The sequence below is a fragment of the Crocodylus siamensis genome, chromosome 1 (genome assembly GCF_052110815.1).
Source record: "Crocodylus siamensis isolate JL-2025a chromosome 1, ASM5211081v1, whole genome shotgun sequence".
Taxonomy (NCBI): domain Eukaryota; kingdom Metazoa; phylum Chordata; order Crocodylia; family Crocodylidae; genus Crocodylus; species Crocodylus siamensis.
Window position 1 is genome coordinate 46,493,735 of NC_143395.1, and position 20,089 is coordinate 46,513,823.

Genomic DNA, 20,089 nt, shown 5'->3' on the forward strand with positions numbered 1-20,089 from the left:
GCTGGGAGCAGCTGGGAGAAAAGGGTTGTGGAAAAGTAACATGTGGTTCAAGGCTTGTGGCTCATACTAGTGCAGCCCACACAGCATGCAGCCAGGACCCTTACAAGTTGAACAGCCCTGACATAAATTATGAACTGAACTTGTTAAACGTGTCAGAAACAGCATATCAACTTTAATAGGTTCATATGAGCGCAATCAAGAGCAGATTTCAGTCTCTGGTACTGAAAACCCCTCAAGTGCCTAATCCTGCTCATTTTACAGTTTCACTACTCAAAAAAGTCAAAAGCATTTAACTAATAATATATTAATTTATATTCGTTTTCCTTTAAAAGTACTTATTTACAATGACACGAAAACTGCATTAGTACTTTATATCACTAACATGATAAAAACAGATGTGCTGCTTATTGGAAAACTGACTTCCACACAAATTCTAAACTTTAACAGTAACACTAGTTAGAAACATTTGATTAAAGTGAGATCCCAATGTCCTGAGAACAAGCAACTTGAATCAGTTTGCCTGAATGAGGACTGAGTAATAACTTAAGACCTTGCAAACTGATCTGCAAGGGTGGATTTCTGAACTCAGCGGGTCTCTGCACAGGCACAGAAGTCCGCCTACACAGATTAACTTGCAGGATCTGGCTATTAATAAGGCCTTCAAAATTTGACTGTAGAGTCTTTGTGAGCATTGTTTCACCTGTTTCAAAGACTGGTTGACTACAAGCCTTCAGTACATGAATATTTTCACCCACTACAGAAAAATCAAGGCTTTGTTAATCGAGGAGCCTCTAATGATGCTTTTCAAGAAACATTTCAGGCATGCAACAATAAGGCTTCATTCATATCTGACATTTACAAAACTTTATTTAGGTCTCAATTCAGCAAAGCACTTAAACATAATTTTAAGCATGATCCCATTTCTGTTCAGCAAAGAACTGTGTGCAGTCTTGAACATATGCTCTTAAATCCCTTTAAAAGGAATGAAGTTTGGGTAAATACTTAAGCATGTGTTTTAATCAGTGTAAATGGAAAGAAAATAATTTGGATTACAAAACAAAAAATATTATTACTGTGGAATTGGTAAACTAATTCACAGTAAATAATAACAACCATCTCAAACTGTCAACCAAATTTTGATCTTAGCCCAAAACAAACATTTGAAGATAAATAATGATTGTATGTTAATTTATTTTCCCTTTACAACATGCTACTACAACTTCTGATTTTAGCTGTAATTGGAAGACATAATGAAATGCTCTGATGTTGTTTTTTAATGTTATTCCCAACTTGGATAAAAATCAGGAAATACCAGAAAACCCATGAGGCAGATCCTTATAGGATCTCCAGCATAATTCACATACCAAAAATATTTTAAAAGGGAAGAAATGCTGCTAGTCTTACTCAGAATCACTGGTTGCCAAAATATTCACCTATTTGATGATTGTCATTTACCAAAATTTCAAACAGGTATAACAAGCCTTTTAAAGTCACAGGGGAAGATCATTTGTACCATCTTACCCAGACTGACTTCAGAAACAATCTGCAGGCCAAATCTTGAGGTCCTGCCAACACAGCATCCCACTGAATTAGCCTGCATCCAGGTTCTCCCAATTTGACCCCAGAATCAAGGTCAATGGTGTGTCCTGGCAGCTGGTGAACCATGATGCAAGTTCAGTTAGTGACAGTTTCTATCCCCAACATAATGATGAAGTGTTCAAGGTAAAAATCAAGTCATTATATCTTCATCTTAGCAGCCTGGAAGACCAGGCACAGAATACAGATTGAAGTTTACCTCACAGGTAACCAATGTGAATCCACTGTGAGGCTGATCCCTCTGAGGAGACGGTGAAATATTTTACCACTTCTAACCTCTATTTGGTTCTAAGTAGAGATACTGCATTTAATTCAGTGGAACTATGTATGTGAATTAAGGGAGAAGGGTTTGAATGTTGTGGATGAAATGATCTGGATAAAATGCGTATAAAAATTTCTCAACTTGTAAAAGTTCATGTGCAAGTATTGGTCTCAAAGCAACATGCAACAATGGTAACTGTTAAAAAGTTATGCTTAAAAAAGCATAACTATTGTGACACAGACCAAAAGGACTATAAGGTAACTGTCTGACTGCCTCAAACATGGAGCACTAAATTTCATGCATTCTTGGGCACACTATATTTAGACAGAGAAAGCTAAGCTGTCATGTACCATTATAGAGAACAAGACTGCCTGAAGTGCCACCAATGCCTGAAACCCCTGCCTTCAGAGAAGTAATTAGACAGTATACACCAGGGGTGGCCAGTTACTCACCCTGGGAGCCTCATCCAATCCTCTGCAGAAGTTCAAGAGCCAGAGAGCAGGCTGGGGGGCTGAGCAACCCCAAGTAAGTAGTGTGGCTGCAGCCCCCACCCTGGCAGCCCGACACCTGAGCTGGCTTGAGCCAGTTTTCAGTGAGCCACACATACCGTGCTGGTGAGCCATAAGTGGCTCCTGAGCCACAAGTTTGGCCACCTCTGGTATATGCCCAAGTGATCTATGTCCTTAAGAGCAGAAGAGTGAAAAAGTCTCCAAGGTTCTCGCCAGTCTGACCTGGAGAGGAATTCCTTCTCAACTCCACTGCAGAGTTAAGTTTGTACCTACACAGTAAACAAGACAAACCAGCTAGAGGATTCGCTGCATAACCACAGATTATTGAATCGGGTGTCATATCTACATGTGGCCACTTTCCGATGTTTCAGAGAAAAACAAAACAAAGAACCCCATCCACATCTGACCAATTATGCAGCAAGGAAAAAAAAATATTCTTCCTGCTCCTTGCAGGTGATTGATTGAAGTTCCAAATAACAGGAGTTCATTATAATCATTGTCTTAATGAAGAGATACAGGTGTTAGGAGCATATAGAGGGGAATGTAGGTAATCCTGTTTTCCTCCTAGCTCATGACAGAAGTGAATTCTTCTCATGTCTGTACACCACATTTGACCATTTTGTTACATGTGCTTGTGCTCATTTGTTGCACTTGGCAAGGTCTTTCATTGTACATGTGCCTTCAAGCAGCAGGCAGTGGATGAAGATACGGATTCACAGATTCAAAAGCGCGACTGCTCCTTTTCTTCCCAGGAAAAGGCCAACTGTAGAGAAGGATATCCCTGGACTTTGAGAAACATGTCTAGTTACCCAGAAATCCTACATTAAACCAGATGCCTTCCAACAAAATATTTGGAAGTTGCTCTTGTAGTCTCTTCCGTGGCTAAGATGTTATTTCCAGAAGTCAACCAGCAGACAGTGACTGTGCCAGCCACTGGCAACTATTTTCCTTAATACTAATCATGATATCATGTGCAGTGGATCCCACAAACAGCTTCTTCTGACCCATCATCAATAAAAGCTACAGTGAATAAGACATTAGTAAATACAAATTAAATTAGATACAATCCTGACCCAGGCAATGAAAATCTGCCAGATGGCTTGATAAGTCTTTTCCATTTCTAACTCCTATGTTTCTGTGAGCATAAGCACAGAGCTGTTCCCACAAAACATATCAAGTATTCTGGCCATTTTCATAAAAGGAAACAGAAGAAAGACTAAAAAAAAATTATTTAATAAAATCTGCTATTCTCTGCCCCATCCCAAGTCTTCACCCCTATACAGACTCTAAAGTTTAAAATGGAAATGATGCCCATTTGCCATATAACCATTCATCAAGGATTTCAAAGAAGTAGTAATTCAAGTAATCAAGTCATAAGAACTTACTGACCTGATACTTCCACCTTCAGAAGATGTCAGGCCCCAAGTTTGCAAGTTTCTGCGTGGAAAGCCATGACTGCATTAATTTTCTGTCAAATATACAGCTTATACACCCAAACCCATAGCATTCTAGGGCACTGACAGTCAGGGGGGTGGGGAGAAGAGAACACACTTTACCAAAAGCACCAGCATGTATATAGTTTGGACACTTCAACAGGGCTTTTGGGGGTTTAACCTAAAGCTGACTGAACCAGCTATTAGATAAAAGCGCCAAAGAAGTCCCAGTCACGTACCTGATCTCTACAGCCACAGGGACAGCCAGGTGCAGCTAACATGCTGCCTATTTTGGGCATGCGCTGGGCTCAGTGTGGGAGCACATCAAGTTTAAACTAAAGCACCATTGGGGGGAAGGGAGGTGTCCATGTCTGCAAGTAGCCCTGGAGTCTGCATGGCCCAGAAAGCTGCATGTATTTTGTGTACTTAAAATAACATGCAGCTTTGTGAGAATGTTCTAGTGAAATTGAAACGTATTTTAAAATATTTAAGAATCCTCCCTTTGTTTCAGAGCAGACAGAAAGAGTAACTGTTTTGAAGCTACCATCTCAACAGTGACACTGGAAGAAGAAACTTTCCTTATACAATTACAAAAGCTACACAAAAAAAACCCCTCATTTCTTATGAAAGCAGCATTTAGAATTAACAACTGAAAATATTCTAGCTAGGCAACAAATAACATTGGACAGATTACAAATGTAGGGCCTGATTCTTGGTTTTATTACTCCAATTTTATAGTACAACAACCCTGTTGAAATCAATGCACTTAACACAGACAGCATTCAAATTACTTTTTTGGCAAGAAACAATCCATCCTATTAATAGGAAAATATAGTATCTGATAAATCCAGGTGCATTGTATAAGAAAAATAATGTTTTTCTGTTAAAAAACAAACAAAAGAAAGATAAAATTTTAAATTATCTTCATCTCTCCTCCCCCACCCAAGTTCGCTCCATATGGAACTCCCACTTAAATCATCAATAGCGTACAGGCTAAAGCCCATAACTATTAACAATTATGCTAACCGGTATTTGCAAAATGGAAGATGCAACATGGTACAAATATGTTGTAGATTTCACATCAAATAGGTTTTCTCGCCACTATCAAAGGCATTGCCTTCGACCATTTCTAGATTAACTACTAACAAAGAAGCTGTTTTCTTCCTGTGAATAAGTAGCTTTATTCAATATGATTGCTGCATCAGCTGTGGTAATGTGATTTTTTTCATGCAGATGATTTAAAAATTCTTTGTGCATCAGTTTTTAAGGATCAAGAAAAAATGGTCAGCGACTGAACTGACTGTGAATCAGAACACTATTTTTTCCCATAGTAAACAGCTCCTCTGTGCCATCTCAAATTTAGCAAACAGTTGCCCAATTATTTACTGTCACAGCTAAAGACATGGTCAGCAGACAGCAATTGTAGACCTACAAGATATCTGGGTTTCATTTGTTAAAGCAATCAAGTCCTTGTTTGTGTGTCAGGGTTTGCAGATCCATGTCCTCCTGTGACTCAAGAAAAAAAATGAAGGCTAAAACTTCATGTTACTACATTTTAACAGTGCTTATTTTTAATTCCTCCTTTTTCTAAATCAAATGGCCAATATTTCCTAATAATGCGGCATCATGTGCTTCTGAGCTTTCCAAGACAGGCAGTGAATTTTCTACAGCTGACTCTGCTAGTTACAGTATTCAACAGCTGGGGGCAGATAATTTGGCACCCTGATAATGCCCCAAATGAATGTAAAGGCATTCCACAAGCAAGGATAAGCCTCTGAATTAAAATAAGCGATTAAGACCCTTCACCTTAAAAAGCACAAAAGATAATATATCTTGTATTAGATTAAGAAAACCAGCAAATGCAGTTGTTTTCAAAATTTAGTAAAAGGGCACTCCCTCTTCAAAGGAAATATTATAGCAATTCTTTTCTGATTAGATCAGCTCCCATAGCAAGTCATCAGGATAAAAAGCACTGTAGTGAAGTCATGCTACTGGGACTCTGATGGGAAATCATAACCGGCTTGAAAACGCATCGGAAAATAATGCATTTTCCAGGTTTCCAGTGGTTCATGGTTAAAACGAGCCAAAACATTTCTCTTTTATCCCCAATGACTGAATGCAGTACACCTCAAGCAGGCAAGTGCATTATACTGATGAGCTAAAACTGGAAAACTAACCAAACTGGTATTTTTAGAAACATTTTAAAGATTTTTCTCTCTTTGGAAGTTCAAGTGTTTTCTACCCTGATCCCACAGGCAAAGCCATAAACTTCAATATTTACCAAATATATTAAAAATAAGACTCTTACTGGACTACTCTCAGGAGCTAACAGCAGTAGTAGACATTAGTCCAACCACAGTTAAGGAACCAACCCTAATTTAGACCCCTGAAATAAAGAGAGTTAGATGCCCCCAGTTACCGTGCATATATTATACATTTTCTTGGGTTCATAAAATAATGGTATAAAACTGATTCTAAAGTGAAATCTGATAGGCTTCTGAGTCTGACCGCCAAGTAATGCTTCAGTCAAATTGAATTCAGATCTGTGCAGCTACATTTTAAATTACAGCAGTGAAAAAGAAATAAAATTTATAGCTCTCAATGCTGTTCATTTTATAAACACGAGCACAGTCCTCTTACTTTAAAATGTTGCAACAGCTAACCCAAAACGTGAACATGGCACTTTTAATCATTTGAAAATGTTAAAGTGAATGGACCTAACATGGTCCTAATATGCTGGACCTAACATGCTGTTGTAAGAGGCTTTAATAAGAACCATAACTGTTTCTCATTTGAGATATACTAATGCATTTGAGTACAGATATAGTACTTATGTTTCATAAGCTGCACTGGCACAATGGGCTATAGACAAAGGACTCATTAGTCAGTGCTGAGAATGATACATGAATTGCAAACAAAACAGGTATAAAGTATCCTCAGGATTAATAACATTTTACTTAAATATACCTTTCTTTAAAAAAAAAAAAGAAAAAAGAAAAATTGCTGCAAACAACAACAACAAAATAAAATAACTTCTACATTGAGCTAGATAGGTTTTAACAATGCCACTCCCACTGAAGTCAGCCTGAGTTGCTTCGTTTAAGCCCTTTCAACTTTCTGGAAATGTATCACTAGGGAGCGCTTAAAACCACAAAAATCAAGGATTTCAGGCATGAAGCTGAAAGGGCTCTATGCCACCCGGCTGCCAGACACTGCAAAGATCCAACGAACAAACATGAAATATGCAAATAAAAGACTATTTTAGGCTTGAGTAGCTCTCTATTTTGTGCCAATTAAAATGAGACTGAGTAATATGCTCTAGCTTGAAAGATGGGAGACTTGCAACAAATACCCTGAAAAAAAACAAAGTAATCAATCATGTGCCCCATCATGCCGCCTCCGTGCTTCCAGGAACAGAGGGGGGAAAAAAAAGCCATTTACATGTCTAGTAGGATGAGACCCAGCTTATTTTACATATGGTTCTTTAGATCCAGAATGAAGAAAGCCTCACGATGGTCCATGAAGCAAAGTCATGCTTACATCACAGAGAGGTAAAAATACACGGGAGCCAAGGGCCCTGTGCACACGTGGGGTCTTAAAAGGGCGGGGGGCGGTTCTGGCATTTTTTCCCTCTTTTCACCAGGTCTCTAGGGGAAAGATAAAGCAGCGTTTCTCCCCGATTCATCAGGAAAGCCACTGCAAAAAGCAACGGAGCGGTTGCCACCTTGGCCAAACGTCAGGCAGCAGAGCCGAGCCCCAGGGTCGCCCCCCGCCTGGTCCCTCTGCCCTGCCCTGCCCTGCCCAGCACGGCACCTGCGCCCGCCCTGCCCGTGCCCTGGCCGGCGCCTGCACGCGGCAGCTCCTGCGCGGTACCTTTGTATCGCTCCAGGACATCCTCGTAGGCCTGCAGGTACTCCTGCTCCTCGTTGTGGAAGTAAGCCCCGGGGGAGAGGTACCCGGCCATGGCTGCAAGCTCCGCCGCGCTGCGGGCGGGCGGGCGAGCGCCAGGAGCTAGGGAGGGAGGCAGCCGGGCAGGCGGGGCGCGGGGAGGAGCCGCCGGCTGCTGCGCCCGGCAGAGGGACCGCCCCGACCCCGCCGGGCGCTGCGAGCATGTGCGCTGCCCCCCGCCCCCGCAGCCTCCCCCCCGGCCCCGGCCCCGGCCCCGGCCCCCCGCTGTGCTGGACCCGCTCCACGCCCCGGCCCCGCCGCAGGCCCGGGAGGCGGCTGCAGCGGGGTCCCGCCCCTGTGGGACAGGTGTCCTCCGTGCCCCTCTGGGCGCGGCCTCCCCGCTCCTCCGGGCAGCGGCCGCACAGAGCCCCGGGCGGGGCAGGGGCAGTGGCTCTCCCCTGGGCTGAGCAACGCGCCGCCGCCCCCATCCCCACCCCCGCGGCTCCCCGCGCCCGCAGGCTAGGGGCGCCGCGGCTCGCGGGCATCCCCGGCCGCAAGGCAGGGCCGAGCAGCGCCCGTGCCCGCGGCCCCGCCCCGCGCACATGCATGTCGGCCGGGCCGCACTCACCGGCGATCCTGAGCACGGCTCTCTCGGCGGGGTCCAGCACGGAGCCGCCCTGGATCTTGCGCTTGGAGCGCTCGTGCCGCGGCAGGTTCCAGGGCAGCGTGTCCCCCGGCGCCGGCGACACGGAGCCGGATTTCTGGCTGAAATCGTCCTCATCGGAGAAGTCCGCGGAGGAAGACATAGAGCAGCGGTAGGAAGCGTTTCCCGAGCTCTGCACGGAGGAGACAGAGGGGGAGAGATGCAGACACGCAGCCAGACGGAACCCGCCCCGCCCGGCCCGGCCCGGCCCCCTCCCCTCACCATGGCGGGGGCTCAGCGGGCACGCCCGGGGCAGGAGTGAGGAGAGAGGGCGGCCTGCGCTGCGGCCACCATCGCCTGCGATTTGCCCAACAATAAAGCCGGCAGCAGCAACAAAAACCCTTCCCGGCTACCAATCCAGAGTGTTTGGCTCCCCCGCCAGGACGAGCTCGAGATTGACCCGCCCCGGGCTGCCGGTTAAATCATTCATGCGAGCCTGTCTCTCGGGAAAATAATCCGCCCCCCCAACAAATCCAGGATGCCGGACTTTGTTGTTGCGCGCAGGTTTCCGAAGCCGCACCCTGGTAAGTCTCCTTCCCCTGCCTCTTGCTCAGCTGCCGCCTCTGCCCTGGTCGGTGTAACCCGGACCTGCCGGCTCCCGGATCAAGTGCGCTGCGGGGAGGGAGGGACCTGGGCGGCTGCTCGCGACAGCACACAAAAGGCGGCTCTCGGCAGTGCTGGCGAGACAGCGCGAGTAAACAGCCGGTTGATCTCGATTTACAGCCTCTTTGGTCCCCAACACAGTAGAGAGCAGCCACTCTTCCGGCCCAGGAAGGCATATAAGGAATGATGCAGTGCAGGGACAGGAGCGGAGGCCATTTCTGGGTCCCCTGACCCTGGCAGGGCGAGGTGGGATGGTGGCTCTAGTGGGTGATCTGGTAAATAGACCTTCAGGATCCAACAGGCCTCTCATGGGGTGTCCAAATCCCAAGACCTCCAGGCTTGGGCCTGCAGGTAGGATGCCTGCCAATGGATCTGGGAGCACCTGAAGTCCCAGGGTGAGAGCCTGAGTCTGAGGATGCTCCCGGGTTGTAGGTATGTGTTTAGGATTGAGTTCTGCCTGCGCCATCAATATGGTTTTTGGATCAATTGAGTTCTGCTCAATCGATACGATTTGGAACTGATTTCGCTAATTTGACCTGGAACACAAAATATATTATTAAAAAGAAAAAATAAAACCAACCTCCAGAGGTGTCAGGACCCTGGGGTGGGGGCCCCCTTCCTGCCTTATTTGTTTCTTAGCATTCTTACCTGAGGATAGTTGTGGTTTCTCCTGTGCACCTGACTGGAAAACAATGGCTCTACTAGCTGATTCAAGATGGGGATAGCAGCTAGCTAGCCCTCATGCTGTGTAATCCGCTCCAACCCAGCAAATAGTGCTTTGACATGACTTTTACCAGTGGTATGTTATTCTCAACCTGGTTTATTCTATTTTTTATTTGGCACAGTCCCTCTTCAACCAGTTGTTATTTTAAATATGTTTTGCAGGGTTTTACAAGGGCTTATGATGTGCCCTTATTTAACAAACAAAAACCATCACTGTGGTATTGCATCAGCAATACATGATTGGGGATATAATTTTTGGACTGTTTTTCCATGGGCTTTCACTTGCATACATGTGCGCCATGAAAAGGAACATTATTTTTAACATTAGCATCTTGTTTTAAGCTCAACCCAAAGTTATAAATGATTGACTACTGCTTTGCTATGTAGCATCAAATTGTCAAGTGCACACAATTTTTCAAAAAGATCCCATAAGTAAAGGAGGAAGGAAAATTAGTGACTGTTCCTCCTGCCCTCACTCAACTGTACTCCAGTCCTCCTTTCTCTCTCCACCTCTGTTAAAGGTGAAAATACTGAATGCAGACCAATAAGGAACCTTTCTATAACTAAATCTGTGTGGTGGCATTTGCCATATAATGATGTATAGGCAGCATGGTTATGAGCATAGTAATGATCTTGTCACAGCAGTGGTTCTCTGGATGACTGGATTTAGTGCAGGGGAAAATGAAACCATCCCCATGAACCCCAAGCAGAGGTGCAAGTGCTCCAGTAACACCCCCATTTCTGTTTGGAGGGGGATGCTCTGCATAGTCACAAGTTAAATTTCTCTTAGCTTGTCCTTCACATCAGATGTCCACCCCAAAGGGAACCATGCATCATGCATGAAGTCTGCACAGCCTGTTTCCTACATGCTGGCTTGCCCTGGTTTTTCTGCTTATTCAGTGGCAAACAGTCATGGAGATGGGGACAGGATTCACCCTTGGAAATTTCTCTAGTCATCTTTCATATTTTTATTTGTAATACAGTATTTTTGTTTATTTTTACACAGTGCCTGGCATATACAAATATAGACTATAATAATGATTTTTATTAAAGATGTGTGGGGAAGAAGATTACTACTAAATCCAGAGGGTCCCCTTGGCTTTCTTATGGAGTTCTGACACCCTCCTTTAGGACATCCTCCTTTAGGAAAGGTCCCTCAAAACCTTTATGGCCCCAAGTTTTAATCAATACCTGTAATAAGTGTTTCTTTACTTGGAGAATAAAAATGACACTTAGAAGACTACAAGTAGTAATCATCTCCACACAGCTGAAATGAAGTCATCCCTGGAGTAAAGCATGGCACTATAGTGGTGTATGAAACATGTAAAAACACTTTCAGCTTTTCCAGACAAAGTTGAGCTAAGCATGGCAGCCGGCAGGTATCTGAGCATCTTCTGATGAGCCATCATCCTTTTAAGTGTTACTTTGTCCCTTTAGTTTATTTAGTTCTTCAGAAAAAACAATTGTTCCATTATTGATGGTTAAGGTTATCATATTTTCAGAATAAAACTGGAAAGGTTGAGAGCAAGTTTGAGGTAGCAAAATACTCCCAACAATTGTACACTGTAGCAGGGTCACTCTCTAGGGATGGCTGTGATGCCCCTGGTGGCTGCAGGGTACCCTCCCTTTGCTTCCACCTGCCACACCTTAATATTCTTAATAGATCAAGGCTCACTCTAAGACCCGTAACAGCCTCTTTTTCTACATCTATCTTCCTACCAATGGATTCCTCTCTCAGACCTGCTGATCCCAAGCAATCCTTCCTATTAGGTGAGTAAGCCCTTGTGGCCCTCATATGCCCCAGGGCACCTGTTGCTTATGGGCTATTCACAGTCTCTGGCAAAATCTGTGAGGTATAGGCGCAGCTGTAGGGGAGGCCAGTCTCAGTTCATGTTTCACTGAGCCTCTATGCCCTAGTCAGTCTCTGCCTCTCTCAGGCTATAGGCCTTTGGCTGTCAGCTCTGTCCCTCTTGGGCTGTATTGCTGTTTGCACTCTGCCCTCAGCAGAATCGAGCTTTACATGCCTCTGGCACAGTGTGATTTCTTATATCCCTGCTAGTCCCAACCCAGACTGCCAATTAAAACTCAAGCCAAAAAAAACCAAAACAATATAGGCACTCTGGCTCTAACACAAACAGTAAGCCTGCTTTACTGCCTCCTAAATGTTTTCTTTCCAGGGTTCAGTCCTCGGTCAAGCCTCAGAACCTAACTTGCAGTACTCAAGCTTGGCAGGGCCCCAACCAGTCATCCAGCACCTATCCATTCTGGAGCCAGATTGGACAGGTGCTGGATGTGGGTTTATATACCTCACAGGCCCTGCCCCTTTCCAGTCAGATGATGGCTTGGGTTGGCTGCAGGTGTTTCCCATTTTAGCTTAACTCCAGAATAGTTTACTGCTGCTGGTAACTGATGTAATAGCAGTTTACCTCCATGCAGGGCTCTAGCCTATTGTACTGCTGCAGAGCAGCTAGCTCTGCAATAGGTGCTCATAGCAGGTAAATCCCCAGGCACCTGCTCTCTGGCAGCTCATAATGAGCATTCTCCTCCTGAGGCTCTCCCTACTGCTCTTTCCATCTAAAAGTAACAGGAGCCCTAGGCTCCCTCTTATATATACTGTACCTTAGTAAAAAAATGCTTCTCAGTATCACTACTGTCCACTTCTGACTAAGCAGTAATGTTCATCTTTCTCAGTGTGCATTTTTTCCGGTAATATAAGCCCAGATCCTCAAAAACACTAAGTGCTTGATTCTTATTTAAATCTCATCAATTTCTAATGATCTAGGTCAGATGTTGGCAAAATATGGCCTGCGGGCTGAATCTGGGCCCCCAAGGGATTTCATCCTGCCCATGGCAGGTCCCTCAGCCCCACCCAACCCAGGTGCATGGGCTGTGGCGCATGCAACCAGTCCCACTGCCCACAGGTTTGCAGCAGGGCTGCACAGCAGCCAGACTCACTTCCCAGCAGCTCCAGTGGCAGTGGCTCTTTCTACCTGACGCTGCTACTGGACCTAGCCCTGCTGCCCTATACTCATTCAACTTTTCTCTTCACTTCAGCCAATTTTTGGTATTCTTAAATACTCAATTCCACTGAACTATTTGATCCCAAAATGCAAATTTTCCTTGGCCTAGCAATAAGTCTTTATCAAACATTATGCAGTTATAACAAAATTCTGACTGATTAACACATATATGGTATCCTGAAAGATGTCCCTGTGATAATGGGACAGCATGTGAAAAATAAGGTATGAAGTGATAAAATATGAACAACCCTTTTAGTTAAGTATCTGTATAGAATCTTATTCTGTACAAATGAAAAACAGTAAGTATAACATGTTTGCCCAGCACATTTGACCCTTTTGATTTCTGTTAAAATATTGACTAGGTATATCATTCATTAGCTTAGTTTTAGAGACATTAGGGGGAGCAGGGCCAGACTCTGCTTACTTGAAAGACCCATGAGATCATGGGCTCAGACGGAATAGTTGCTTTATTCTAGGCCTTTGATTATGCATTTCTTCAGTTCATAAGATGATTTGCTGAGGCATCTATTTTTGAACAAGGGTAAATTACTGGATTTGCACAGCACATAATATCATGTGTTTTATCTAATATCTTACACATCTAATCCTTTAGTCCACACTACAGTAAACCTAATTGTACCTGCTGTAGGAAGGCAGACTTGATCTCAGTGGCTCAATTCAGCATCACCACCACTTGGGGGTGCAAACTATACACACAAACCTTGGGAAAAAGCTTTCCAGGAGTTGCCATATAGTGAGTATTTAGGTGGACAAGGACCTGAGATATGTCTGGTACCTGAGATTTCTTTCTCAAATCATATAGGAAGTAGAGCAGGGCAGCACCTTGATGACTAATTAATTCTGAAAGGCATAAGCTTTCACAGGCTATAGCCTAGTTCATCACATACAATAAACACTATGGAAGACCATTTGTAGTACCTGACCAAGTAGGTTGTAGCTTATGAAAGCATATGTCTTTCTGAATAAGTTAATCTTAAGGTGCTATCCTGCTTTGCTTCAAATGAATACAGCTAACTACCTCTCTTCTCAAATCATGTGACTGACTAGTTGATTGAGGCCCAGTTCTGTTCAAAGGAAGCAATTTTACAGTAGTAGGAAAGGCCAAAAGGAACAGCAGTGTGGACACACAACCAAAGCTTGAGGGAGGTCTAGATCACAGGTAGGCAGCCTTTCCTGGCTGCAGGCCAGAATGGCCCACCCCAGGTCAAAGGCAGGCAGGTAGCAACTCGGATCCGGCCACTGACACTGGTCTTTCAGCCGAAGCCTGCTACCACCGAATGCTGCCAAAGCCTCATATCTGTGGGTTGGATCCAGTGGTTCTGCGGGACAGATCTGGCCTACACACTGTAGGCTACCAACCCCTGAGTTAGATGGTTATTCCCTGTGAGGAGGGAAAAAGAGAAGGAGCCTGAGCAAGGCTTGGCAGAGGACTGCTTGAAAAAAGCAGTCTAGAGGGCCAAACCAGAGAGAAACAGCATAGCAGTGGGACTGGGAAACAGTGGAACAGGGCAGTCTTGGGTTTAGGACTGGATGCTGCCCCAATATTTAGGATGCACAATTGTGGCTTGTAACCTGAGTGCCAAATGAAGCACCCAGGCTAGCGATCAGCAGAGACCCTGGTTTTCTCTGTTTAAAAATCACAAATTCTCTGATAAAAATTGCAGATTTCTAATTAAAACCCCCCAAATCTGTGTTTTTTCACCTCCATGGTCCACCAGCTGGGACCCAGCACAGGAGAGCACTCTGCACCACCACAGGCACCAAAGTCAGGTACCCCCTGCCCACCCACCATCAATGTGCCCACTCCATGCTACTGCACCTCACCTTGGAGGCTATGGTGGCACAATGCTCCCTCCTGCACTGGGTCCCGCTTATTGGGCTGCAGAGGTGCCTGCTGCCCAGAACTGGTCTGGCCTGACTGCAGCCCCACACCCCGCTATAGGCATAGAAATCTTGGGAGGCACATGTTGCCCCCACTCACTCACACATCACCTGTACCCCACCCCACTGACCTGCCACATCGCATGTGCCCCTCCTTTGCCCCTACGAACTTATCTGCAAAGAGCTGCTGGAGCTGCTCTCTGCCACTGCCTGGCTGCTACGTGCATGTGGATGTGCGCAAGCATTCTCGTGGTGCCCTTGTGCCCCACTCTTCCCGGCCCCAAGCAGCCCTTTGTAGGCTGGAACTCTGCCAGCCTGCAAGGGGAAACCCACAGTTTCCAAGGGTTTTTGCCTTTAAAGGAATCTGCGTTTTTCTCCTTTAAAGGAGAAAAATCCGCATTTTTCCACAGCAAACAGAAAACCCGGATTCCTGGTGATCAGTAATCTCTGCCCTACAGGCCAAAAGAACTCCTTGCTGGAGAAGGCACAAAGAAGTTGAGCTAGACAATGAAAGCAAAAATCATTTCACTTCAGCTTGGCTTTATTTGGACTCTTGGGGGTTTCCCCCCATAAACTGGAAAACCAAAGCACCATAATCTACGTAGCCATTTAAGAGGAACTTAGGCACTGGAGAGCTAAGGACATGTTTACAAGTGTATCACAGGAAGGCACATAGTTTTTGTACTCTCATTTCTCTAGGCACCTACTAGGGGAGAACAGATTTTAAATCTTAGGCAGTTTTGCTGACAGAATTTCTCAGTGGCTTGCACTGAGTCAATGCAACACCCCATCAACCAACACCCCATCTTCTACCCATAATGTCTACTTCTCCAGCTGTGCTGACTGGCTCAAGGCCCACAATGGAGATGGGGCAGTGAACATCCCACCCTTTGAAAATATTTTTCAATATGGGGAGACCTTTCACATTGGATTAGGTTCTTGAAAGCCCATAGGCTTGTAACCTGTGTATTGATTCTCTGGGAGTATATAAATACACACACATACACACTTTATATTATTTATATTTATAAATATACTATTTATATTTCTGAAATACTATACTACCTAGGAATCACTATACCACGTTTTATTTCATGAAATTCTTTCTTGTTCATGGAGAAATATGAAAAAGGGAAATTATAAATTAATAAAAAGAACGTTGACCTATATGAAATCCAAAAGTGAATATAAGAACAATTATTTATTACTGATTTATTTATTAATCTATTTTAATAATACTTCTGTTTTGTGAACAGTAAGACAGTTAGCTTTATATAAGTGTTTTTGTCCTTTTTATTTCACTCACATCATAGACTGAGTGATAGTAAATGGAATGTCTGTTAAGATAAAGTAACTTAATAAATATAAGATGAAACCAAGGAAGAGTAAGTGTTCCTGTTGTTAAAATATTTACCGGGTAAATCCTGATTATATGCTACAGGGATAGAAAGTACAAACAGCCAATGTATATAATCAAATTTTGTAGACCACTTAGGATGGCATGGTGTCAGGACTAATCACAGTGCAAACACAGACAAGAAAATGAGAGCCAAAAATAAGGCCAGTATAAAAGCAATTGTGTAACCCTCAAGAAAGCACAGTACTGAAACTTCTGCAATTATGATTCGCATATCTGAGGAATACCCAGTATTTTTTCTATGTGTGTGCCCTTATCTTTTATCTGCCATCCACACAGTCAGCCTTCATAGGCTCCCCCCCTACCTTTGTTAAATAAAGCAGCAAGAAGAAACCCAGAAGAAAAAATGTGTTAAACCTAAAACTCACAAATACTAGTGGCTTAATCTACATTAAAATACCTTCATGGCCACTTATAGTCATTTGCTAAAATTCTTCCTCCCTTTCTACTGGTAATGGAAGATGACACTAGGGACAGAATCCTATTTCACTTTCTGTGCCCAAATGGCACTTACCTAGGCACATAATTGCCCTTGTTGGCACTTGTGTATAGTTAGGGATCCTATTCCATGGGCAGTGCAGACATTCAAATGTCTATGTGGCTATCAGGCATGGGCAGCTGGCTGCACTCTAACTAGGTAGGTCTGCAGTTCATGGATATCTGAGCATAACATGACATGTATATCTGAGCATAACTGAGATTATAGCTGGTCAAAATCCATGCCTACCGGGTGTTAGACAGGCAAAAACTTACACCTAAGACAGGTTAGATTCTGGAGATGGCGGGCTCTCCTGTGTGATTTTTAGCCCAGTAGTGGTTAGTGCTGAAAATAAATATACATAAAGCCTACCCTTTGGCCTCCTGGTTAGAAGTCAAAAACATGCATGTTCAAATTCCATCTGGGTGAGACAGCCTTAGAACCCACATCTTCTGCATCCTGAATAAGGGTCCTAACCACTAGAACACTGGGCTAAAATATGGGAGGGAATCCCTTCCCATGAGTCATGGGCTTTTGCCCAGCTACAGTTTCAGGTCCTAACCTTAACCAGGTACATATATATAGGGTGTGTCTACATAAGACGTTTACTGCAGAATACACTAATCAGCTCCACAGTAAACATCTCACATCTACACATGCAGCCCTATTAGGGGAATTAACTCCACAAGAGGGTAGTGCATATATGTACAAGTACTCCCCTGCTGCAGAATTCGTTACTCTGCAGCAGCGTGCATGTAGACACTGACACAGCTGGCTAGGAAACAAGGGTGCTTCAGTGTAGGGGCTGCCTCCTGACTACCACTGCACTGAAGTACCCTTGTGCCTCAGCCAGCCCCTCTGCAGCATGTTGAGTCAAGTCAGAGCACCCCCAGGCTGGCAGGCTGACCCCCTTGGTTCCTTGCAAGCCAGGCCTGCTCCAGTCCGACTTAACATGCTACATTCCCAGGTGCATGTGTAGATGCAGCACCCAGGAGCAATAAAGTCTAGCATAATAAGTGCCAGAGTGTATTGCTTCACCTTAATAGTACATGTAGATGTACACACAGAGTAGTATACCTGCTTGGCCGTATCAGTCTACTGTGCATTTTTACAGATGCTTGTGTGTGCAGAGTGCATAGGAAAGTAGGATCTCAAACTGTTTATAAGAGACAAAAAATGGCATCTACAGAGCTGACTATCATATGTGCTATTTTGGCACACAAACTGAAATAGGATTCTGCCCCAGACCTCCCACACATCATAGTTCATCACAACTAGAGTTGTACTCTGTAACTGTACAGAACTCAGTCATTATCCAGTACTAGGGGAAAGGAAAATAACATTAGTTTACGTGTTTTGGGTAATGTGTAAACAAATAAGCAGTTTTCTAAGAACTACTCATAAAAGAATATAAGATTCAATTTGTCCCAAAGTAATTTTATATGTTTCATTTAAAATTCTGTTGAACAATTAAAATCGCTAGCATTCTTTGAAGCCTTTAGACAAAAAGTATTGACTTCTTAATAATATTCAGTTTTGTGTTATGTTTTTTTTAATTCAAATCCATTTTCTTTGTAAGAATAAATCAAATTAAAACTAAATTTGAAATTGTGATACAATGAAATCTACACTTACCATAATGCATTACAATCATTTAGATTAAATGATAGGTAATATTAAGTAGTATACGTTTGCTATTAAAAGTTTTAAGGAAAGTCAAACCACTGAAATGATGAAAGTTACTTTCTAACCCTATGTTGTTAAAGTGTTCAGTTTCTGATAACATTAGTTTCTTCTGGAGGTGCAGAGTATATTTTCCTGATATCAGTCTATTCAGTTAGCTAAGTTAAATGATATTCACTGAGAGTTGAAAGAGTTGAATTTTGTTTCTGTCTCTGAATATGAGATATATTAGTTCAAAATCTCAACTGACAAGAGAGCACTTTATTAAGCATAGATAAAGATAATTCTTCCTTTCTTTGAGAAATCAATTAGTTCTGCAGCAGCCATGCTTTGTTTGTTTCCTAATGTGTCCAGCACTAAGGCTGATATTGTTAACTGAAAAACTACTGGTTTACGTATTTTTGTCCATCTTCCATGTAAATATACCAAGTTAAAATAGTTATTTAGTAAGAAGGAATGGAACCAGTTACCATTTCCCAACATAATAAAAACACGAAAATTAAAACTGAATAGATAACTGTTTAAATATATAATTGCTTAAATAAATATAATCAGATATAGAGTCTGCTCCAGGTTAGGGAAAATACTATATTTTAAGGCTATGGGTAGGTCCACATTGCAGTCTACAGGATAGTATAGAGAGATCCCAAGCTTAATCCCTATGTTAAATTTGCTATACATCACAGCATATCAGTGAGAATCAACCCTTGTTTAGAAAGGTAACTAACACTGGAAGGAAGAATCAGTCATTTAAATTAAAATTTCCTGCTTGCTTGCTGATTTAAATTATGATTTAAATAGTCATTGTAATCAATTTGCTATTTTTCAATGAGGACAACAAGGTTGATCATGAGGACAAAAACAGAATAGATAATGGAATGACTGTATGAAAATGGAAATTACCACAACACCTGTGAAAGGAAAACTTAAAGAACTTAATGCAGTCCAGGCAGGGGAACCAAGTAATCTCCATCCCGGAGTTCTGAGTGGAATTCCGAGTTCTAGAAGCAGAAGGCAGAGGAGAGAGGAAGAGCCTAGTGCCCAATCAATGGTGGGCAGCAGTGGCTGGACAGGAGCTCAGGGACTGCAAATTAACTCCTTGTTAGCCACACACTGCCTGTGGACCACCAGTTGAAGAGCCCTGAACTAGATGGTCACAAAATGATTGGCCTGCCAACATAATGCAACCATGAAAAAGGCAAATGTGATCTAGGATGTATTTAGGTATTTCCAGTAGAAATAAGGAAATCTGGTACGATAGAAGTTATAATTTTGAAACCCTCCCTAACAGGAGAATGGCAGAGAGTTGGATATTGGAGATGGTCCCTCAGTTAGAGAGCAGCTAGTTAGTTAAAGAGACTAAGGAACTGCAGGGGCTTGTCTACTGCTCCATAAATAAAGTTTATTGTTTAATTCTTCTCACGCATGTATACCCGTGTTTACTAAACCTGGTGATCACTACATGGTGTCAGGAGTCTAAGAAAAAACTAAGAACCATAGGAAAGTAGGGCTGGAAGGGACCTCACAAGGTCATGTAGTCCAGCCCCCTGCTCAAGGCAGGATCATCTCTAACTAAATCATCCTAGCTAAATGTCGGTCTAACCTGGTCTTGAAAACTTCCAAGGATAGATATTCCACAGCTTCTCTAGGTAGACTGTTCCAGTGCTTCACCACCCTTAATAGTTAGAAAGTTCCTCCTAGTTTCCAACCTAAGTTTCCCCTGCTGAAGACTGAAGCCACAGCTCCTAATCCTGTCCTCTATGGCTACAGAGAATCCATCTCCATCCTCTCTGCGATTGCCTTCAGGTATTTGAAGACTGTAATCAAATCCCCATCTCAGTCTTCTCTTTTCCAGGCTAAACATGAAAGAAT

General features: G+C 43.4%; 2 protein-coding genes across 25 annotated transcripts in view; one reads left to right on the top strand and one right to left on the bottom strand.

Moving 5' to 3' along the window:
* Window positions 1–20,089, bottom strand: part of DST (dystonin) — a 486,590-nt gene that overhangs the window by 409,812 nt on the left and 56,689 nt on the right. For 9 of the 21 annotated variants that reach the window (XM_090034357.1, XM_090034325.1, XM_090034192.1 and 6 more), the window contains exon 1: window positions 7,674–7,872. In XM_090034357.1, the coding sequence (XP_089890483.1) occupies window positions 7,674–7,764 (91 nt within the window). In that variant the 5' untranslated portion in view covers window positions 7,765–7,872. Of the gene's footprint in view, window positions 1–7,673; window positions 7,873–8,316; window positions 8,525–20,089 lie in introns of those variants that run through there. The other 12 variants (XM_090034292.1, XM_090034349.1, XM_090034342.1 and 9 more) reach the window with 3 other exon arrangements.
* Window positions 8,778–20,089, top strand: part of BEND6 (BEN domain containing 6) — a 107,919-nt gene continuing 96,607 nt past the window's right edge. For 3 of the 4 annotated variants that reach the window (XM_090034369.1, XM_090034423.1, XM_090034414.1), the window contains exon 1: window positions 8,778–8,915. The gene's annotated coding sequence lies outside the window, so the exon portion shown is untranslated. The remainder of the gene's footprint in view (window positions 8,916–20,089) is intronic. The other variant, XM_090034386.1, reaches the window with a different exon arrangement.